The sequence below is a fragment of the Uloborus diversus genome, chromosome 1, assembly GCF_026930045.1.
Source record: "Uloborus diversus isolate 005 chromosome 1, Udiv.v.3.1, whole genome shotgun sequence".
Taxonomy (NCBI): domain Eukaryota; kingdom Metazoa; phylum Arthropoda; class Arachnida; order Araneae; family Uloboridae; genus Uloborus; species Uloborus diversus.
The window spans coordinates 125,007,606-125,029,947 of record NC_072731.1 but is presented as its reverse complement, the minus strand read 5'-3'; the positions used below and the strand labels follow the sequence as shown (position 1 = coordinate 125,029,947).

Genomic DNA, 22,342 nt, shown 5'->3' with positions numbered 1-22,342 from the left:
CACTCACTTTTTTACCCGCTGCATAGCCCATTATAATCCGTTCTTAGCAATTGTCCACCAGTGTATAATAGAACGAAGATTTAAGGGTAAACAATGTGGTGGGGGTCATAAAAGTCATTTGTGACGGGCCCCAAAATTTCTGTGCACGCCCCTGTGGCTAATTTTCATTGAGGCCGAACTTTTATCTAATTCCGAATCCAAGAAAACAACGTGCACTCGTTTACTTCATGTTTATTTGTAACGGAGTGTTTCTATACTATTTAAAAGAAAGTATATCTTAGTAAATGGTTGAAGCTAGTAGTGCCTACGAAATTCTGAATAGTCGACAATGCCATCCTTGCTGTCATCGAATGTCAGTACTTCATCGATCAAACCTGAAATAGAAAAAGAATGCATTTTCCAATGTGATTCTTGAAAAATTGGTGCATAGAAGATGAGTTGAATACGCTGAAATTTTTGAGAATTCTTCAGAAATGCTTATGCATCTCCGAGCTACACTGGCCTTAAAAAGTTAAGGAACAACGTCTATCTTACAAATGAATGAATGTAGAAACAAAAAATTTGGAGGATATATGCATTGAATAGTTTTTTATTGAATGCGTCATAGAAATTTGTATAGGTGTTTTGCAAAAACGATTTATAACAAAAAAAAAAAGCAATCTTTGCGGGAAAACTCCATTTTTTCAAGAAAACATAACATTACAGTGTTATTTAGTAAAATGTCAGAGAAACAATACAAAAAATGGGTTCTAAAAAGGTATGTGTCCTACTAAATTAAATGCATTGGCGGCATCGATTTTCCATGCTGTTTATTAAATTGTCGGACACTGGAATAGTAAGCGAAGACTAGATACAGAGTAAGCCTAGTTCCAGCTCATGTAATGGCCTTGCAGGAGGATTTAAAGCAGTAACCTGTCTGCTAAGATAGTCCCAAAGATGTTCTATCGGATTCAGGTCTGGAGATCAAGCTCCAAACCGTGGTCCGCAAGATACTCCTCAATAATCCGAGCTCGGTGAGGTCGTGCATTACCATATTTCAGAATGAAGTCATTGCCAATAGCACCAGAATATGGGTGGATATATAGATCAAGGATCTCATCCCGATATCTCAGCCCAGTCAGAGTTCCTCCATGGAACAAATGCAGGTCAGTGTGACCACCGAGCGAGATCCCTGCCTAAACCATGATTCCACCATCTCTATAACTGTGCCTTTCAACAGTGTTGACTTGATGGCATCTAGTGCGCTGTCAGTACACACCCTGAATCACTCTCCAATGTAAATCTGGACTCGTCTGTGAACAGCACAGAAGCCCATTGCTGGATTGCTGCTGGGTCCAGGAAACATGTTCTCTTGCCCAGCATAAACGGATCATTCGCTGTGGTCCGTTAAGCGGAACACACACAACCGGTCGTCTTGCATTGAGATCTGCATTGTGATGACGATTTCGCACCGTAGTAGCAGACATTCTTCTTCCTGATGCTACAAAGTGGTCTGCAACGAGCTGCGGCATAGAAGTGGTTCTTCTCCTTCGGGTCGAAAGAACTAGAAAACGGTCTTCTACAGATGTTTTAGCTCGTGGTCGACCTGGAACAGTCTTCTGGACACAGAATAGATCCTATTGGTATCGATCCTAAAGTCGCTGAACAACAAACACTACGAGACACATTGAGACGTCAATCAGCATTAGCCTGCGACACAATCCCATTTCCATCCATCTAACTGCCCTCCACCTTAACGAATCAGATAAACTACGTCTCTGAGACATTTTCTAAACTCCATTGACTATTGTCACCGAAAACGCCAACAACAGTCGAAATTCAACACAACTTACACACAAAAGTACGAAATCTTGATATTTGCATATTTTTTCTCACTCGTGAATATACGTTCTTTTCTATAAAATAAAAGTGGCAGCTAGCGTTTTTTTATAAATGGTTTTAAGGTTTGTTATTATCATTCATGCAAACTGTGCATTTTATTGTTACTAACATTTTTTCAGCGGCGAGCTTCGAAAAACATGTTGTACCTTAACTTTTGTAGGCCAGTGTATTTTAACTGGAGTTAAATTAAACTAAACTATTTTTTTTTCAATTTATTTTAATTCCGAACAAATTCTAAGAAACTTTTTACCCTACAAGTAAGCCGCCGTATTTGTCATAAGCACTGCCGACTTTGAAGCAGCTTTTTTAAAAATAGGTAAACGCATTAACATATTTAATAACAGTTAAAGGTGAGAGCTTAAATAAAGTAGACACAGATTTTTAACTGTAATTACCTCCATTTCGTAATCATTACTTAATTTCATTGATATGCGAAAAAATTTTTTTATTAGCATACTGCGAAATCACCACTCATACATAGCATAGAAGAAACTATCAAATGTGGAAAAGGCATGCGGAAGAATTATTCCAAAGTTCATTTTTATCAAAGAGATAAACAATGAGTAAAAACACAGTTATTAAAGGCGAGAGGGGGGATGCGAAAATAAGAAGCTGTTCAGAATCATGTTAAAATAAAGGACTACATGGCTGGTGTCATAGGCGGCTCCTACGGGGGGCAAATGGGCGGAGCGGCTGCCTCTTTACTTTCAAAAGTTAAGGACATTAATCTCTTCACTTTTTTTAAGTGCATAATTATCGATGGATTGAAATACACTGCTCGACATTGAAAATGCAACACCAAGAAGGAGTGGTCAGAAAGTGATGAAATTTGGAAAAAAGACAGACAGTAAGGAATAATAAATGATCTTAATTTCAAAATGATAGGCAGAATACAGAGCGAGAACGGAGTCGACTCAGTAGGATGTAGGACTACCGCGGACAGCGATTACACGTCTAGGCATAGAGTCAATAAGGGTGCGGATGGTGTCCAGAGGGATGGTTCTCCATTCCCTTTCAAACATTTGCCACAGTTCGTCTTCTGAACGAGGCAGGGACAGAGTCTGCAAACGGCGTCCAATCACATCCCACACATGTTCGATTGGCGACAGGTCAGGAGAGTATGGTGGCCAGGGAAGCATCTGTGTGCCTTGGAGAGCATGTTGGCAGTACGAGCAATGTGTGGTCGGCCGTTATCCTGCTGAAAAATTGCATTAGGTAGCCCTTGAAGGTAAAGGATTGCCACCGGCCGCAGCTCATTATCCAAGTATCGTTGGGCTGTCATAGTGCCCTGAATACGAACTAGAGGTAATATGGAGTTGTACGCAATTGCGCCCCAAACCATTATGCCACGTTTTCGTGCGGTGGGAATTTCCACAGTTATTGCCGGATTAGATCTGTCTCCACGTCGACGCCACACATGTATGCGGCGACTATCGCTGGATAAACAGAAGCGGGATTCATCTAAAAACACGACATTTCGCCATTCTGTCATCCATGCTCTAGTCCGGCACCATACTAAACGTTGCTGTCTATGTTGTGGGGTCAATGGCAGTCTTCTTAGCGGACGCCGTGATTGCAGACCACGTGCGACCAAACGACGGGAAATGGTTCTGGTTGACACGGGAACATTCAGGGTATCTTGCACCTGCTGCAGAATCGAGGAACAAGTGACTTGTGGGTCTCCTACAGCTTGTCGGTAGATGCGTCAATCCACGCGTTCTGACGTCATTCTGTCTGCCCTTTTGCACCCGTCAATCTTACCACATTTCGTTGTTCCAACCATCTTCGGCACAGCCGATGCACCGTGCTCGCATCCACGTGGGTATCAGCTGCGATTTGACGTACGGACCTACCCAAGGACGTAGCCAAGGGGTGGGTCCATGGGGTCCGGACCCCCCCCTTCCCGAAAGACCACTATCTGCTTTTTGTCAGTTGTTGCACCTCACGTCAACAAAAATTTTTCAAAAGAGAAAATTTTTATGAAAACCGGTATTTTCCCCTTAAATATTCCCATTAATCAGCAATTTTCCTGCATCCGAGTCAATTCAGAACACGAGAACCTCGTGAAACTGCAATTCCCTCTTCCCGCCTTTCTTCTGCTGTGTCGCGTACTCCCTCCGAAAATGACGAATTTTCGCTTCTGCTTTCAACTCAGCTTGTGACCTTGAAATTCGGCCTCTTTCCCTTGATCCACCCGAATGCCATCGGCAAAGTAATTGAAAACAAACATTTATTGTCACTTTCGCCGTACCCCCAGTCTCATTGGCGTGGTTTTCTTTTTTCCTTTCTTTCTTTTTTGTTTTGACTCTTTTCCCGCTTGGACTTGATTTCCTAGACACATGCTGCACGAAGGACAGCCAGAGTGGGGTGCATCTGTTGTGAATCAGTAATTGAAATTCCTATTATTTTCTGTTTTAACACACAGTATTTTTCTACTACACACTTATAGGAAACGTATCTAGAACAAATTCGTAATCAAAAGAAAATTAAGTTTACACAAACTAGGTAAGTTGTAGTTCCCTTTTGAAGGTTTCTTAACAATACGAGCAATTTTGTCTGCTAATGTGTTTTCCCATTTAAAAATTAAGTTCAGACAAAAACGAAAAAGAAATTCTGCACATTTCGTGTGTTTGAGGATGAGAAAAAACGAACATTAATTATTAATTAATTTATTTTTGCTGTTTATATTTTTGGGATGATTCATTTCAGATTCATTTTATATTTTGATTAATAATCTTATTTAAACTTTTAGTTTATTTTTAACAATAATAGATTACTTATGTCCCCAAAAGCTTACAACTTTTGAACTGTAATCCTGAATAAAAGTTCGCTTTTTTTTTTTTTTTTTTGAACATTTGTGTCTTATTTTTAGCTCAAGATAACATTGAGTAAATTCTCTCCTTTCTGAGAAACAAACTAGATTTGTACGGATGTTTTTCCACCCAATATTTAAACATGACCATGAAACATATTAAATGCCCAAAAAGAATGTGTGTTTGAAAGTAAAGTAAGTGAATAAATAAAATTTGAAGTTGACGCAACGAAATTATTTTTCGCTGTATCAAAATTTTATACAGCGAAGAATGAAATTGAAAATTAATCGAATATTTTACTCTGATCAGTTTATGAAATTGCAAGTTCGACCATATTAACACATGACACATGTAATTTAAAAGTAATTATTTGAAATTCGTACTTAAGTCTTACTGAATTGTGAGTCTATGGTTCCAAGAAAAGAGCCGTTAGTTACTTTTAACTGAAGAACAAAATCTTTCTTCGATGTTGTTCCGTTTTTCAAGTAAAGCAATATTTATATTTGCTTCATAGGAATAAATTTTCTGATTGTTATTTACCGCCTTTGTACTGAGGAATTATTTAGTAAGCATCTATGCATCCATCATTAGTAAATTGCGAAGGTAGCATTAAACGTAAAAACGGACATATGCATTTAACTATAAATTATCAGGTGAAAACCTCTGCTATTTACTGCGTTACAAGCAAATAATTAAAAAAAAGGTGAATGCGAGGTAAATTTTATTGTGTTTTTCACTTCTATATTATTATTATTTTTTTTTAACTTTTAATTTCTTCAAGTTAAAATTACTTGCTATTTCTTGCACTAGAATATATTTTACTAACATCACATAAAAGAACGAAAAAAAAGTCAATACCTACGTCATAAAATATGATATGCTTTCGCGAATACAGGATGATTACAAAATTGCTCCTATAATGGAAGCTATACCAATTTGAAAATGAAAGAATCAGAAGTGTTATTATTGTTATATTAATTTTAGAAGATTGATTTAAATTATTACTGGATTTTTAAGCACAATTATTCCAAGAGTTTTTACAAAAGATTGTCTGTAGACTTTGGAATATCAGATGACTGAGGAGCAAAAAATTTGCAAACTGAGGCTATGAGAAACCTATAAGTTTTGTTTCCAAAAATTGTCTAGCTTTATGCATACATATTGTTGAAAATGTATCTAATTTGATGCTGCTGTATTATCGCAAACGGGACGAAGACTACCTTAATGATCAAAATTTGACGCTTGACTCCAAATTGTGAAATTTTCGAGTATAACACTTGCTTACTGCTAATAAAGACAGTAAAGTAACCAGGTTATAATCAAATAGTGTCACGATAATTCGTAACAGAGCATATTGCCATTTTCCCTGTAGTTGTTTACAATTTTTTTTTTAATTTGAAAAAGACTGGTTTGTATAGAAGTTGTTTTGTATTAGCAAAATAAACAGAACTCGTGTTTGGTGGTGAGATAGGTGGGTGCAATGCCTCCTCTTGATCTTTTAAATGAAGCATCAAATTGAAAACATCAGACGAAAATTGCCAATAATGTTCACACACAAATCAGTCATGACCTTATAAAAAAAACATTTATAAAAAGCAATCATTTACATTTTTTCCAAAATGTTGTTAAAATAAAAATACATAGATGCTTAATTTCATTCATTATACATTCCATTAACCGTCAGGTAAAAGATCTCTCAAGTATTCGTTTGGTTTGAAAAAAATTAAACCCCTAGTGCAGTTTCGCATCGCAAAGAGCTCAAGTGTCTCCATCTGGTGGAAACTCGGCGTCAAAATTTCCTGTGCCAGTCACATCCGCGCCTTAATGGCAGCATATGAAAGACTAGATGCCATATTGGTGGTTCGCACTATGTCCGAAAAGGCTAAAGCCTCTAACGAAGCCCCATTAGAAAGAAAAAAAATTACCATAACTGATCCTAAGATAGCTTATTTTACCAATTCGTTGCAAAAAAAAAAAAAAATAAATAAATAAATAAATAAATAAAATAAAATAAAATAATAATAACGATAAAAAAAAAAAAACGTCACTACGCTTTTTTTTCTCTCAAATGATTGCAGCAAAGGAAGTCTCCGTCCCTCAAAGAGTTAATAGTTTGTTCAAGCTTTTAAATGCTGGTTAGAAATAATAATAGGAAAATTAGAAATTTCATTCAATTTCGTATTATCAAGAGAATGTTATAAACGTAAATAAATAAAGAACTAGTTCCAGTTTTTTAAATGAAACCTTGCTAATATTTTCGTCGAGAGGGTGGTTGAATTTTGCTAGAAATCTTGTTCAAATCGAACAGAGTGGCGGAATTACGTAATATAGCATTCATACAGTTATACATTCGACTCGATATAGATTTCTTTATTTTTTCAAATAAAATGACTTGTACATATTTTGTTGAAATATCAAACAAAGCTTTTATATTTCATTAAATTATCACCTGCATTTTCCAAGTAATCCCTAGAACAGTGTTCATTTTCTGATTTTCTTTTATTGTGAACTTTTTACTAGTAGGAATTATATCACTCATTTTCAAAGTATCAGAACAGAGGAAGCTTATGTGATGGATTTTTTTTATCCATGTTTGGAAACTTAGTATGGCATAATTTTGAGTTTAATGTTAATTTTATAAACTGACAATAATTTCTTTGCTACTTAATATGAATTTTTTTTAATTAATTCCAACTAATTGCTCTATCAATTTCAATTATTTAATTAATTTTAGTTAATTATCATATTCTCATAATTAGTTTTAACTGGATTTATTTTATAACGTAAATATGAGCTACTAAGTCTGCTTTAGTATGCCTCCTCTTTTGAAGTTCGTGCAACCTTGGACCCCCCCCCTTAACAAAGTTCTGGCTACGTGCCTGACCTACCTCACCTTCTTAGTCCGATCACCATACCCCTCGTAAAATCGTCTATCTGCTTGAAGTGCCTCCGTTGACGGCGGTCTGGCATTCTTCCGTGTTACCGTATCGTATCCTCCAAGGCAAAAACGAAATTTCTTCGATAATTCTCCAGTCAGAGATAACGACACGAATATTGCCCATTCTGCAAGTTCCTTCCCTTATATCTTACTCCACGTGCGTCGGAGAGCTGCGCATTTCACATCATTTACATAACTCAGTGATGTACGTCTACTCCAAAATTTGCATTAACTTCTGAACACTCCTTCTTGGTGTTGCATCTTCAATGTCGAGCAGTGTATGGTAGTATTGATCAATTCATATGTTTTATGAATGAATGAAGAATTGACTAAGTGTGTGTTTTACATTTTTTTCATGCTATTTCATAAACATTAGAATAGAAATTGGCATCGTCTCTGACTCCCCCCCCCCCCTTTTCTTTGCCTTTGGCCTATGACTGGTGTTAAACAAACATAAATGAGGAGTTTACTTTCCAAACGAATTATATCCCCTTATGGGAAAACATTTTTTTCCCCCGTGTTCAGAATCTCTAGTATAAGCCCAATCGATCCATGAGTTTCTTTCTTCAAGAAGTAATTTATATATCCTGTTAAAAAATGCGTAAACGTTGGTTTTACCACCTAAACGGTGTACATCCATCCCCTTATTTCTCGCCAGGTCTTTTACAGTCAAGTGGAGTCTATCCCTTATTTGCCGGTACCCACTCATTCACTTTCATATCAAAAAGGAATATATCGAAGTTTGAACTTGCCACTTCTAATTCAAAAGCAGTTCACAAGCAAAATAGCGGAGCGAGGCACTGGCTGAGCATTTCCAATCAGGCATGATATCCGTCCATATTGAGATAGCAGGCACCTTGCGCAAGTTTTTTATCAGTTAGGCAAGAACGACCTCAAATTGTGATTACTAAATTAATATTAAATAATTGATATTGATATTAAATTGCGATTAATTAATGATTAGTTGAAAAATTGTGATTAATTGAGATAAAGATTGCGATCCATTAATACCTACAACGTTGTTTTCTTAATCCGCTCATTGTTCATACTTAACTGGATCCAAGGTGCTTTTTTTTTAAAGTTCAATGAAAAGAATAAAGTAAGTAAGAAGGAATAAAGTATATTTATATCTTAAGAAAATGCGTGTTTTTTTTTTTTTTTGCAAAAGGGATGATATCCACTGTTTTATACCAAAAAGAAATGTATCCTAAATGAAATTAGCAATTAAGGTCTGATAAAATTGTGGAAAAATTTCTAGACTTATGCTAATAATCACTTGTTATTCTCCCAAATTTTGTGAAAAATTCGAAATTCTAACAGTTAGTGTTTGTGCCAAAAATATATAAAACGGGATATAATCCGTTTTGAAAGTTAACTCCTCAAATGACGGCAGATATTGATTTCGGCTTTTGATGAAAGAACACGTCACTTGATGTGTCAGAGGGAAGTGTTGATGTCGCCATTACAACGGAAGGGCGAAGGAGGGGGAATTTATACGGCCCTTGGTTTTTAAGCCACATTACACAAGTAAGGAATATTTTGGGAAAAACCCGCTTTACACATTGGAGAAAATTTTGGTTGCGCCTTTCACGTCTCAAGCTTCGTTTAAACAACAATAAAGCTACTCTCCTCTTTCTGTGGCTAAATACTATCAATGATGTTCATAATGAAAAGAGTTTGTACTTAACCCCTCCAGAACTCAGGGCCGTACGCAAAATGCTCATACCAAGAAGAAGAAGAAGAAAAAAAAAACATTTTGTTTTATTTTGCTTCATCAAACATTTTTATTTTGCACAACACGTGGTGCTTAGAATAAATAGTAAATGAAATGTTTTCGAATAAAAATCATTTTGAACATTTTTTGAGGAAAATTGGTTGTGCAAGAAAAGTTCTCACTCTTCGAGTTCTCGCTGGTCACTCCATCTCACCCGAGTTTAAAAGGGTTAAATAAAGCAACATGAAAACCATTACCAGTCTGAAAATTTTGCTGAAGTGAGTCGTTTGATGAACATATTACAGCAGTGTCAGATCTAGTGGGGAGCAGGGGCGGGCACAGAAATTTTGGGGCCCGCAAAAATGACTTTTCCGACCCCCCTCCATATTGTTTACCCCTATATTTCACGCCTAGTTTTCAAATCAATGGGCCCCCTTCTGGCTCGGACCCGGGCCAACGGGTGCTCCCCCCCCCCCCCGTGCATGCTTCTGGTGGGGAGCCAGGATCCTTGCATTAGGCACTGCTCTATCACCAAGGGTGCCTATCGGGGGGGGGGGGGAGGTCCGCAGCGCACACTGCACCACTGCAATTTTTAGTGTCTCGCGGTTAATTTGACAGTTATTTTAATCTCACCCAGGGTGTTAATTTTCTCGTTGCTTGTATCCCTTCTCAATGGTTTTTACAGAGGGACTAATTCAAGATATTAGAATAAAAAAGCGAGAGAGGGCTGGGGAAAATCAGCATTTCTTACTTTCTATAGCGAATGGCTTGTCCCTTGGATCCGTCGCTTCCATGTGTTCCCAAGTGTGTGAGAGAGCTGCTCGAAGTTCGATTCCGTCCAAACCTCCGTTGTCGTCGAAATCGTGCATCCTGGCAATAAAGAAAGTTATCGAAGTCAATCTTTATATTTTTTGTCACCTAAACACCGCCTGTTTCAAGGAAATAACTTTGCACAAACTTTACTTTCGTCATTTCCCACCACTGACTTACACTTCCGATTTGTTCCTCGAAGAGTAGTCGAGAATTTAATAACCTTTTCCAGCATTTCAGTAAGTTACCGCCCTATAGCCCAGGGGAAGAGCAGAAATACATGAAATTCACCGCTAGCTCAGTCATTCCAGGCGAGGACTGCAGTTTCGTGCTTATTAGCACTCATCTGCCCCTACCAGCTTGTTTGGCACTTTGATGGCTTCCTTAAGAGGATTTCTACCTCCAGCTCAGTCACTTCCTATGCCGGGCTGATGAGTGCTAATAAGCGCAAAACTACAGTCCTCAGCTGGAATGACTGAGCTGGCGGTTCATTTCATGCTTTTCCGGCATAGTTCGGCTTTTCAACACTAGCATATGCCCTAGTTGTCGATATACACGCTGTATACTCTCAAACATTTTCTAGACATATTATGTATATGATCACATACACATATTGTACATAATGGATTACTGCGAATACACCCTCAGAAAAATTGATGGGAACATCTCTGGTTGTCGATGACGTCTAAATAGCACTTTCTTTTCTTTTTCCCCTGGGTGAGTCAGTGGCGTAGGTACAGTTTCTGCCGCCCATGGCAGTTCCTTTATTTGCCACCCTTTCATTGAGACATATCTAACACATTAAACCGTGGAAAAGTATTGAACAAATTGAAAATTTCATTTAAGGAAGAAAAAAGAAACCAATTTAATCCGTATTCTTCCTACAAAAAAGGGGGGGGGATGTTAGGCCCGGAGAAATATTCGAAATTTACATCAAAAATCGCAGTTAAGAGTAATGTTTAGGGGATGAAGTTCTATCACGAATCATCAAAAGTCAGTTTTAGCTTTTGGTGACGGTTAGAAATACAGGGTCTTTTCTCGAATATTTTGCGAAATTTACGTTTTAAAAATACAAAGTCTGTTTTAGTGGACGTTAAAGGCAGTGGGGGATTTACTAGGGGGGGGGCGGTGGAGGCGACCGCCTGACCGCCCCCTGCGTGACCGTCATTTTCTGATACCAATAATATAGAATTGAAGAAATTAATAGCAATCGCTACTACTTTAATCAAGTAAATTCCATAAATTTGCTTTAAATTAGTTTTAGACAGTGTTGTAAAAGGATGGAAAGCGTTACTCACTTTTTAATTTTAACCCAAGCTCACCCGCTTTCCCTTTTTTTTTAACATTTATAATTTTTAGATTTGTATATGTGTCTTTTCGCCTTTTTCTTTCAAAACTACACCATACTAGTATGTAAGACGTTGCTATGGTTTAGAACTGGTTCCTAACCCTGGGGGTAATCTCTCCCAAAGGCGCATTTGGCACCTCAAAGAGGCGATAAATTCGTGAGGGGCGATGGGGGGATTAGTATTTAAAAGGCAAGATTATAATAATAAAACACCAACAAGTATCGAAATTAAAAACGTATGCGAAATTACCGTATCCGTCATTTCGAATTCCAATAGGGGCTCATTGCGAATTTTATCGGAAAACAACAAATGCCACGCTCACTTACACGTAAAAACACAAAATTCCATGCAAAAACGAAAATAATGATTCAAAGGGAGGGGGGGGGGGGGCAATTGACTCACTGATCCCCCTACATGACGGGTCTGGGGAGGGATGGCTTTTACAATTTTCAACTGCCACCCCCTTGAATGGACTGGTTAAAGGAATGGGGAAGACTCAGGGGCTCACTACGGAAATATTTCAACTTTGAACACCGAGAAGAGCAATTGTAGTCACAGCAAAACCTTATATTTCGAAGGGTTTTTTTTTCTTTGCCTCCAGTAAAAAGATTTAAAGTATGATTCCCTTACTTAGATTCTTTTTCCACATCAAAGTTGCTGAAGCGTCGCGCCTAAAAATATGCCGCCCGGGGGGAACGCCCCCTTCAACTCACCCTAGCTACGCCACTGAGGTGAGTGCTGTAGTTGGAAAAAATATTTGGAGAGGGGGTGAGGAGAAGGCGCACCTTTTTATTAGGGTCGGTGTCATTTTTAATAGATTTTTTCTAGGCCAAAAAAAAAAATCAGTTCATGTTGCTTTTTCTAGTTTAAACATAAAAAGTAGTCATTTTTTTAGAAAGTTGTTTGAAACCAATTTGCACTAAATTGCATTGGCACTTTACTAGAAACCAAATACTTCACGAAACGGCGTCCCCCCCCCCCTCCAGGGGAGCCAAAGAGGTCCTGGCCACTCTCAAAATAAATTTAAAAACATTCATTATGAACAAGGGTTTGAAATTTTAAACTAAAATTTGGAAATTTCTCATAATATTTGCTTGCGCCCTCCCAAAATAAATTTTTTACGCTACTGATGTGTAGAACTGTATATAACTTCTAGGACGAATTTTAAAAATCACTAATCAAAAAATTTGTTTGTCAATATATTTTGCGTTCAACATTAAAACACTGGCCTCAGAAAGTTAAGGTATAACATGTTTTTCGAAGCTCACCATAAAAAAATGGCAGTAACAATAAAATGCTTAGTTTGCATGAATGATAATAATGAATTTTAATTCCATTTATAAAAAAAAAGTTGCGAGCACTTTTATTTTATAGAAAAAAACAACAACATATTTTTATAAGTGAGAAAAAAATATGCAAAAAACAAGTTATCGTACTTTTGGTAAGCATTCGTACTTTTTGGTAAGTTGCGTTGATTTTCAACTGTTGTTGGCAGTTTCGGTGACAATAGTCAATTGAGTTTAGAAAATGTCTCAGAGACGTCGTTTACCCGATTCGTTAAAGCCTTGTTTTCCTAGAAGCGAATCGCCGATCTTCGACGTCGCTCATCGCCGTAACGCTGAAATCAAAGCAAAGTGGATTCCGGCGTGGCCATTCACGACGTCGAATTAGCTGGGGCGCGCATGGGCAGAAGAATTAAGTTTTCGCCTCGGCGAGGAGCGACGCCGACGAACGGCGTGTTTGAGGAAACCAATGCTTAAGGTGCAGGGCAGTTAGGTGGATAGAAATGTTATTGTCACAGGCGGATTCTGCTAGACGTCTCAATGTGTCTCGTAGTGTTGCTCAGTAACTTAAGGATCGATACCAATCCGAAGATTCTGTGTCCGGAAGACCTGTTCCAGGCCGACCACGCGCTACAACACCTGTAGAGGACCGTTTTCTAGTTCTTTCGGCCCGAAAGAGTAGAACCACTACTGTGCCGCAGCTCATTGCAGACCACTTTGTAACATCAGGAAAAAAAAAATGTCTGCTACTGTGGTGCGAAATCGTCTTCACAATGCAGATCTCTATGCAAGACGACCGGTTGTGTGTGTTCCGCTCAACGGACCACAGCGAAGGATCCGCTTATGCTGGGCAAGAGAACATGTTTCCTGGACCCAGCAGCAATCCAGCAATGGGCTTCTGTGCTGTTCACAGACGAGTTCAGATTTACATTGGAGAGTGATTCAGGGCGTCTACTGATCTGGAGGGAACAGCACAGTATATACCATCAATCCAAAACTGTTGAAAGACCACAGTTATAGAAGTTTTGGAATCATGTTTTGGGCAAGGATCTCTCGCTCAGTGGTCACATTGACCTGCATGTGTTCCATGGAGGAACTCTGATTGGTCTGAGATATCGGGATGAGATCCTTGATCCATATGTCCGCCCATATGCTGGTGCTATTAGTAATGACTTTATTCTGATGGATTAAAATGCACTACCTCACCGAGCTCGGATTGTTGAGGATTATCTTGAGGATCACGGTTTGGGACGAATGGAATAGCCAGCTCGATCTCTTTGCCTGAATTAAATAGAATATCTTCGGTACTAGCTTGGCCAACGGGTTGATGCTTTAAATCCTCCTCCAGGGTCGTTACATGAGTTGGAACAAGGCTTACTCTGTGTCTGGTATTCGCTTCTTATTCCGGTGTCCGACAACTTAATAAGCAGCATGGAAAATCGATGCCGCCAATGCATTCAAGTTAGAGTGGGACACATTGCTTACTAGAACTCATTTTTGTATTGTTTCTCTGACAATTTACTACATGACACTGTGATGTTCTGTTTTCTTCAAGAATGGACTTTTCCGAAAATATTGCTTTTTTTTTGTTATAAATCGTTTTTGCAATACACTCATACAAATTTCTATGAGTCATTCAATAAAAACCCATTTCACGCATGTATCCTCTAAATTTTTTGTTTCTATATTCATTCATTTGCAAATTAAACGCAAAAAAAACGGTTGTACCTTAACTTTTTGAGACTAGTGCATTACCAAAACTTGTCCACCCCATTCCGCCTACCTGATTATCAGAATCATATACGCGACCAAGGATATCTTCTCTCGTAGATTTTACTGCTATAAATCGAATTAGGACTATCATTATTATTTGAATTTTACAAAAAGAGAAAAAAAAAAAAAAAAAAAAAAAAACAGGAAACGCGAGAATGCGGTGTCCTCGCGTAAATCTATTCAACAAAAAGGTTTTGTTCGAATCGGTTAACTCACTTAGGAATCATTAGTGGAGGGGTGGACGGGAGAGAAATATCGACTATCAATGAATACTGTTGAAGCTATAATTGTTGTCCATTGAATGAAACGGTTAGGGTAGATCATTCCCATCAGTTCATGAATAAAATCTTAGAATTAACAGTAGCGGCTCAACACCATGTTGAATCGCATTTTTTTTTAGCAAGATTGCTTTTGTTTGAAAACGCATTATGTTACCGTGGTTTATGTACGTTTAAAGATGTATAATTTATATGATTATATTTGTCATTTAACACTTTGCAAGTTTCACCCATTTTTGTTCACAACAAAAGGCAAATAATAGCCTGTCAGTAAAGCCTTTCATTTTTTGCTTTCTGTGTCATAATTTTTTTTTAAAGAAAAATCTTGAAAAAGAATAAATTTTTCGTAAAATTACCGCCACAAACAAAAATAAATGAATAAAAATAAAGTAATTAATTGATGCAGTAGGATTTCGAAAACTTTGCGTAATGTGAACAGAGTTTATGCAAATGCTGGGTTATTGGGAATGGGCGCGTAACACGCCGCTATTCCGCCTACAACATTCCGCCTACCTGATTATCAGAATCATATACGCGACCAAGGATATCTTCTCTCGTAGATTTTACTGCTATAAATCGAATTAGGACTATCATTATTATTTGAATTTTACAAAAAGAGAAAAAAAAAAAAAAAAAAAAAAACAGGAAACGCGAGAATGCGGTGTCCTCGCGTAAATCTATTCAACAAAAAGGTTTTGTTCGAATCGGTTAACTCACTTAGGAATCATTAGTGGAGGGGTGGACGGGAGAGAAATATCGACTATCAATGAATACTGTTGAAGCTATAATTGTTGTCCATTGAATGAAACGGTTAGGGTAGATCATTCCCATCAGTTCATGAATAAAATCTTAGAATTAACAGTAGCGGCTCAACACCATGTTGAATCGCATTTTTTTTTAGCAAGATTGCTTTTGTTTGAAAACGCATTATGTTACCGTGGTTTATGTACGTTTAAAGATGTATAATTTATATGATTATATTTGTCATTTAACACTTTGCAAGTTTCACCCATTTTTGTTCACAACAAAAGGCAAATAATAGCCTGTCAGTAAAGCCTTTCATTTTTTGCTTTCTGTGTCATAATTTTTTTTTAAAGAAAAATCTTGAAAAAGAATAAATTTTTCGTAAAATTACCGCCACAAACAAAAATAAATGAATAAAAATAAAGTAATTAATTGATGCAGTAGGATTTCGAAAACTTTGCGTAATGTGAACAGAGTTTATGCAAATGCTGGGTTATTGGGAATGGGCGCGTAACACGTTTTTCGCATTACAGGTAATCGAGAACCAGAGTTTGTAAAACTCTACTGTGACGAAAAAATATTCGTTTTTTTTTTTCAGTGTTTTTATCACCAAATAACTTTTGAAGGAATATTTCGATTCGAAAAAAAAAAAAATCTAATTTCATTTTTATCTTTTATTAAAGCTTTCAATTTTTAGGCAGTTCAAAATTTAAGTTCAGATTTTACGGAAAAATGTGAACCTTATGTTCTAATTTAGCAGTAGAATTTGCTTTGAACAAGCGTTATCAGAAATATAAAAAGGCAAAAATGAATAAATACTTCAGCATATAAAAAAGAAAAAGAGGAAGAAAGGCTTTTTGATTTTACAACGTTAAGAATCAATCTCTCTTAAAATTCATTTTGAAAACTAACAATTTTGTAACATCAACGCCTAATTAAGAATTTAAAGTTTATTTAGACAGATAAACTTCCACTAAAAATTAGTTTTTAGCTCCAAGAAGTAAAGAAAATGAAGGACATTCTTAATGTTGTTTTAGTTTTTAGTTTCAAGAAATAAGAAAAATATAGTAATTAATAACAATCTAAACACATTTCTTCATCATAATTTTAACACTACGAAGCTGAGAAATTTACTAATTGATTCAGTAAAGTCGAACTGCTTCGTCTTTTAACCGGAAGAAAAAACTGCAATCGATTTCACTTTTGATATAAGGATCATCAATTAACGAAATTTTGTGGGGGGTTTTTTCCTTAATGAGAAGTGCAGGGTGATTCAAACATTCAAGATAAATGGCGGGGTGCAAAACATGTAGGGGAATGTGGGGCAAAGTGAAACAGTAGGGCAAAGTGAAATGGTGAAATATTAAATCTGCTTTTAGCGCCACCTATCTAGTAATCTTTACTAATAATAAAGCTGAAAGTCTCTCTGTCTGGATGTCCGGAGGATATCTGGATGTCTGGATCTTTGTGACGCGCATAGCGCCTAGACCGTTCTGCCGATTTTCATGAAATTTGGCACAAAGTTAGTTTGTAGCATGGGGGTGTGCACCTCGAAGCGATTTTTCGAAAATTCGATGTGGTTCTTTTTCTATTCCAATTTTAAGAACAAAACTATCATAAGATGGACGAGTAAATTACGAACTTATCATAACGTGGAACCGTAACATGGGCACAAGCCAATTGGCGAGATACGAAATTACCATAACGTGGAACCGTAACATGGGTAAAAGTTAATTGGCGAGAAAATTCACCATACATTATTTGTAAATATACAGGCGAACCAAAAGACCTTTTAATTTTTCTATTACGGGTAAAGCCGTGCGGATACCACTGGTATTTAATAACGTAGTAACTCATGTAGAGTCTATTCCAGCTAAGAAACAATTACCTATGAAAATCATAGAATATGATAATACAAGCAATTTTCAAAAATTTATGCTCATATTGTAATATTTTATAGTAAGTCAAAAACTATTTTTGAAACTGTAAAATGATTAAGTTCGTATTATTAACGTTTTAAACATTAACTGAAACCCACAAATATTTGTTGCAATATTTATTTATTTAATCGTTAGCTTGTTTTCATTTTAAATATTTTGTTCAGTTAGTTAATGACATGCGGGGCAAAGTGAAATAATTCATTTCATTTACTTATTCAGTCTTTAATCAAATCACTTAAGTATTAATTTATTAATAAGTTCATTAACGTTCCTTCGTTTAAAAATTCCTTATTTATTTACTCATTCATTCACCTATTTTTTTATTCCATCATTATTTTATTCACTCATTTATTTTTTCTCATTTCTTAACCTATTTATTGCATTGCATTTGTTTATTGTTTCTCTTTTCTCCTTTTCATTTATTTATTCATTCATTCTTTCATGTACTCATTTATTTGATCAAAAATATCTTTAATAATTGAATAGAAAATATTTCATTTAGAAGAATATTTTATTTTTCTCTTTGCCACACTCAAAAAGAAAAAAGTTCCGTAATTTTCAAACAAATTTCTTGTTCGTTTGTTTTGAAGAAAGTAAGTTATCTTAACCATTTCGCTTTCCCCACATTTCCCTACACTACTTAGAGTACAAATGGTACTAAAGCGAAAAAATGTTTACATTCTTAAATCATTCTAAACGTATTCTATGGGTCCTCCTCCAGACATGTACTCAAACTCTATATCACACGTGTTCTCCTGCCTTACGCATTATATCATAAAAACAGTCACAGAATAAATTGCTGCAGTGGTTCAATTTTTCAATTCGCCAAGATTAACAGGTAAAGATATAAAATGTCCTTTACATATCCCAACAGGAAAAAATCACATGATGTTAGATCCGGTGATCTGTGATCTTGGGGGCAAGTATAAAATGCTAAATCACTTTTCCCTTGATCGTGAATTTTGACAAACTGAATAATAAGTAACATGTGGGACACAAACAGTAATACGCAAACACATCTAATGGCAACAAACTGAAATTTTATAACTCGCTCTTTTATTCAATCCCTACCCGGAGCGAAATTTTTACTGTATTGTATACCTATTGAACATTTCAGTTTTGGTAAACTATTTTTTTTTACCTTATGAGGTAGAAGATCATCTCGTTTTTGGAAAGTTCACCCATTTCTGAGAGTTCGACCATGTCTTCAATATCTTCCTTGATGTGCCTGCAAGACAAACATGTCAGTCATCTCACAATTCCTAGAGAACGAGATCACTGTTTATTTACTTCAGACCGAAATCCTCCTGAAAATTTTCATTTTGCTGGAAAGATTTTATGCCTTTTTTTTTTTATAAAATGAATTTAAAAATTGTACATGGTGTTCGCCAGATTAAATTGTATAGTAGAATAAGAAAAATACAATATCAGCCTAAGAAGCAGTTTTTTTTATAGCGATCCTGATTTGACAAGACAAGAAATGGAGCGTAAGGGGTCGTCCACAAAAGATGTCACTTTTTGAGGTGGATGTGTGGAGTTGTGACAAAGGGAAAGGAGGTAGCAAGAAGTGTAACATTAGACGTGGTTTTGTGCAATATACCTTTGAAAAACCGCTTGACTTTTTACAAGGGAAGAGGAGGGGAGAACAGTGAAGAGTGACAATGACAAAGGGGGGTAGAAGGATAAATTTGTTGAAAAGAAGTGTGAAGTCATTCATGTGACAAATGAAAATTTTTGATTCAAACATCAAATCATGTGTGGCTTTCATGATAAGTGTTCGAAATCAACATGGAGAGTAACATTTGTCACGGTTAGCACTTGCATCTATTTCCCGTAGAACAGGTTGATGTTTGTCGAAATAATTTGAAATAGTTAACTCAAAATTTTTGGTTTCGCCACTCACGCGTCATTGTTTCCGGGTGCCTCATTTCTGCCATTTGTTTGCATTAAACACATAAAACGTTCTTTCTGCTTCACTGGTAAAACGGCTATCCCAAGAAGCAAAATATAGGTTAATTTTTTCCACAATTCTTTTGTTTCTTATGTGGTGGTCGAAGTGGTTGCTCAGTTGTTACTGTTCATTGACTGCTAAGCCCTGACTGGCAGCAGCCACAGTGGTTCCCTGAGTCACTAATATACAAGGCGATTGTGTAGTCACGAGAGCAGTCAACCTACATCAACAGGGTGGCGTGTTGATGTCCTCTTTTCGATGTCATTAGCCAATCGGCATGGAACCAATGGCATCAAGGCATGCCATCCGTACGCGACTTGCCGAATCTGTGTTCAGATCTCGGTGTCCATGAAGTATATGCTGCCAATTATTCCTCGATTTAGTTGAATGGATTATTTCGGCCTTTTTGTTAAGATCAAAGAGCAGTGTCGTCTTGATTGGTGTCGAACAGATTTAAGTAAGATTCTAGAGCTGTAGAGTCTGATTGAAACCACGCGGTGTTCAGCGATAAATCCCATCCCTCCGGTCCTAATAACTAACACTACATGTTTGAAGGCTGCGTCCAATCAAGTTCTTGTAATTGAGCAGCACATTGCTGAAATAGTCGCTCACCTTTAGTCGAGCTGCTGTCTCTGTTGGCTCGCATGTACGTATAAGACATTTCGCGACGAAGCTTGCTACTGCTTATGCTATGAAGTCGTACAGGTACCCGTTTATCAAGAAGATATTGCTCAAAAATACACTCTGCTCGACTCTCAACAATATCTGCATCGGTAAAACATCATTTTGCGGGCTACCTATAGATCTAATTCGAATAACGATTACTTGGACAAGTTCAGAAGGTAACATCATCCGTTCCAGAATATCACCTAACTACTAGTTAGTTTCTACTCCAATGGAAGAAACTACTGCAGAAGGCAAATGATGAACTCACTTGCAGAAAACTTCTTTGGGCCTCTTTTATGATGCATTTCTTTTTAAAATTTTGCCGTTCATAGCGTTATGAGAAACCTACTTTGCTGGCTTGCATAAGCCTATGCGTATAGACACCGTTGGTAAGTGGTAACTTAAGTAATTCCATGCCCCACTGAATTTCGACTTGTTAGGAATATATTGAAAGTGGAAGTTTTTTGTTGCTATGTGTTGCCAATAGTGCAATAGTAAGTTTGTTTTTGGTCAAATTTATAATCGTTCGTTCGTCTGCGTAAACATTACGCACTTGTTGAGTTTCATCTCTCCCCTCCCCCGTTTTGATTTCTTTTCCAACATGAGGTCAGGATATATTATTTACATCCAGTTTTATATGATGATCATATCTAATCACCACTGTCCTTCGAAACGGCGTTGTACACAGAGCCTGAAGGATAAACCAGGCCTTACCAGAGGCCCCCAAATTGCTAAAATTGCTTTATCCAACGGCATAAATTGGACAACTAGGGGCCCCGAAAAACTGTTTGGCCTAGGGACTCCCAATATCTTAATCGCATCCTGATTGTGCCAGCGGCATTCAAAACTGTCTTTTTTTTTATCCAGCAGAATAAGCATGGTAGTTGACATGCAAGTTAAGAAACGCTAATGTGCAAGACACTGCTAACTAAAGTGATATTGTTAACCCTGAGAAAATATCTCGTTTCTTGGCGATTGATATTCATTTGGATCGTCTCGGCTATCGGTTCTTCCCCGTTGCCATGGGGATCGAGATCAACAGTGTGAGAGGCCGCTGTCACTTGTATGCACTTCCTCTAACAAATGGCTAATGAAGTGGTTAATGTCCCTCTTTAATGACAGTCGATCTATTTTCTGCTTTCCAAATTGAGTTCCTGGTCGATGCGTCTGTGAGAATTAGTCGGGGTGGAGCTACGTGTCGACATTTTACGTGATGGAAAAATATTTCCCTTCATATTATGTATATGAAGAGAGATTGCAGAACCGACCGAATTCTTCGCATTGCAATTTAAACTTCTGACTGGCAATTATACAAAGATTAGCGGACCCAGTACTTCACGTTTGCCGAAGCCTTTTACAACATAAATTAAAGAATAAAATAAAAATCATATGTGTTTAGGATGTTAAGGGTACCTTAAAATAAAAGATATTCCTTGACAGAGTAACACACTTGTACCCCTTTCCCTTTTATACGATTAGTTGTGAAAAAAAATTCATCATGGACGATTTTAAAAACACTTTTAATTAAAATTTGATATTTAAAAAGTGATTTGAAATTTCTCTAACTTAAAATGTTATTCATGCAATGTAAGTTTTTTTTTCTTTCATTTAAGTAAAAATAAATATTTTACTTTCATTTTGTGGTTTTTATTTTATTATTTTTTTTTTCTTTTCAAAAAAAAAAAAAAAAACCTCAAAATATGGAGTTGGTTTACTTACTCCAAATCTCTCACCACTGCTTCCATTCCCCACCGCTCTTTCAGTCTTTCTGACCTCCTTTCATGGTTATGCCTTCCATCGTGACAACTGACTACAACTATAATCAAGATCGAATACCACATGAACAGCATGTTCACTCGATATGTGAATTTATCGAGAGGTTATTCAGGATTCTCACCACACACGCACTTCTCTCCCCAACGGTACACCTGTTAAATCCGAAGCAACAGATGTAGTTTAGACATTTTCCTTTTGAGCATCATAACGTAATTGTGTTCTGTCACCTCAGTACAATTCATTCATCTGAATTAATGACGGGCAAATGTGAAAGGTTTTGTGAAAATTCGTTATTTTTCCTCCTCCTTAAATGGTTTTTAAAACTGACAACGGCAATAATTGCGTTTTCTAAAATTTTCGTCATTGTGAAAACTATAGAACCCTGACGTACATGTACAAGTATTTTTTAAATTATAACCACATATT

The 22,342-nt window shown here is 36.8% G+C and overlaps 1 protein-coding gene across 1 annotated transcript; it reads right to left on the bottom strand.

The window, feature by feature from the left end:
* Positions 1 to 221: 221 nt before the first annotated feature.
* Positions 222 to 22,036, bottom strand: LOC129221063 (multiple coagulation factor deficiency protein 2 homolog). The gene is made up of 4 exons (XM_054855504.1): positions 21,860 to 22,036; positions 18,665 to 18,751; positions 10,098 to 10,216; positions 222 to 374 (listed from the first exon to the last, which is right to left on the bottom strand). Exons 1-4 carry the CDS (start codon positions 21,988 to 21,990, stop codon positions 295 to 297), a joined length of 417 nt encoding a protein of 138 aa, XP_054711479.1. The 5' UTR covers positions 21,991 to 22,036; the 3' UTR covers positions 222 to 294.
* Positions 22,037 to 22,342: the final 306 nt, after the last annotated feature.

Coding starts and splice junctions, on each gene's coding strand:
- LOC129221063 (XM_054855504.1), bottom strand. CDS start 21,990: ATGCTGTTCATGTGGTATTCGATCTTGATTATAGTTGTAGTCAGTTGT. Junction 18,752..21,859: donor GCAGTGGTGAGAGATTTGGA/GTAAGTAAACCA, acceptor TTTGTCTTGCAG/GCACATCAAGGAAGATATTG. Junction 10,217..18,664: donor ATGATCTTCTACCTCATAAG/GTAAAAAAAAAT, acceptor CTTTATTGCCAG/GATGCACGATTTCGACGACA.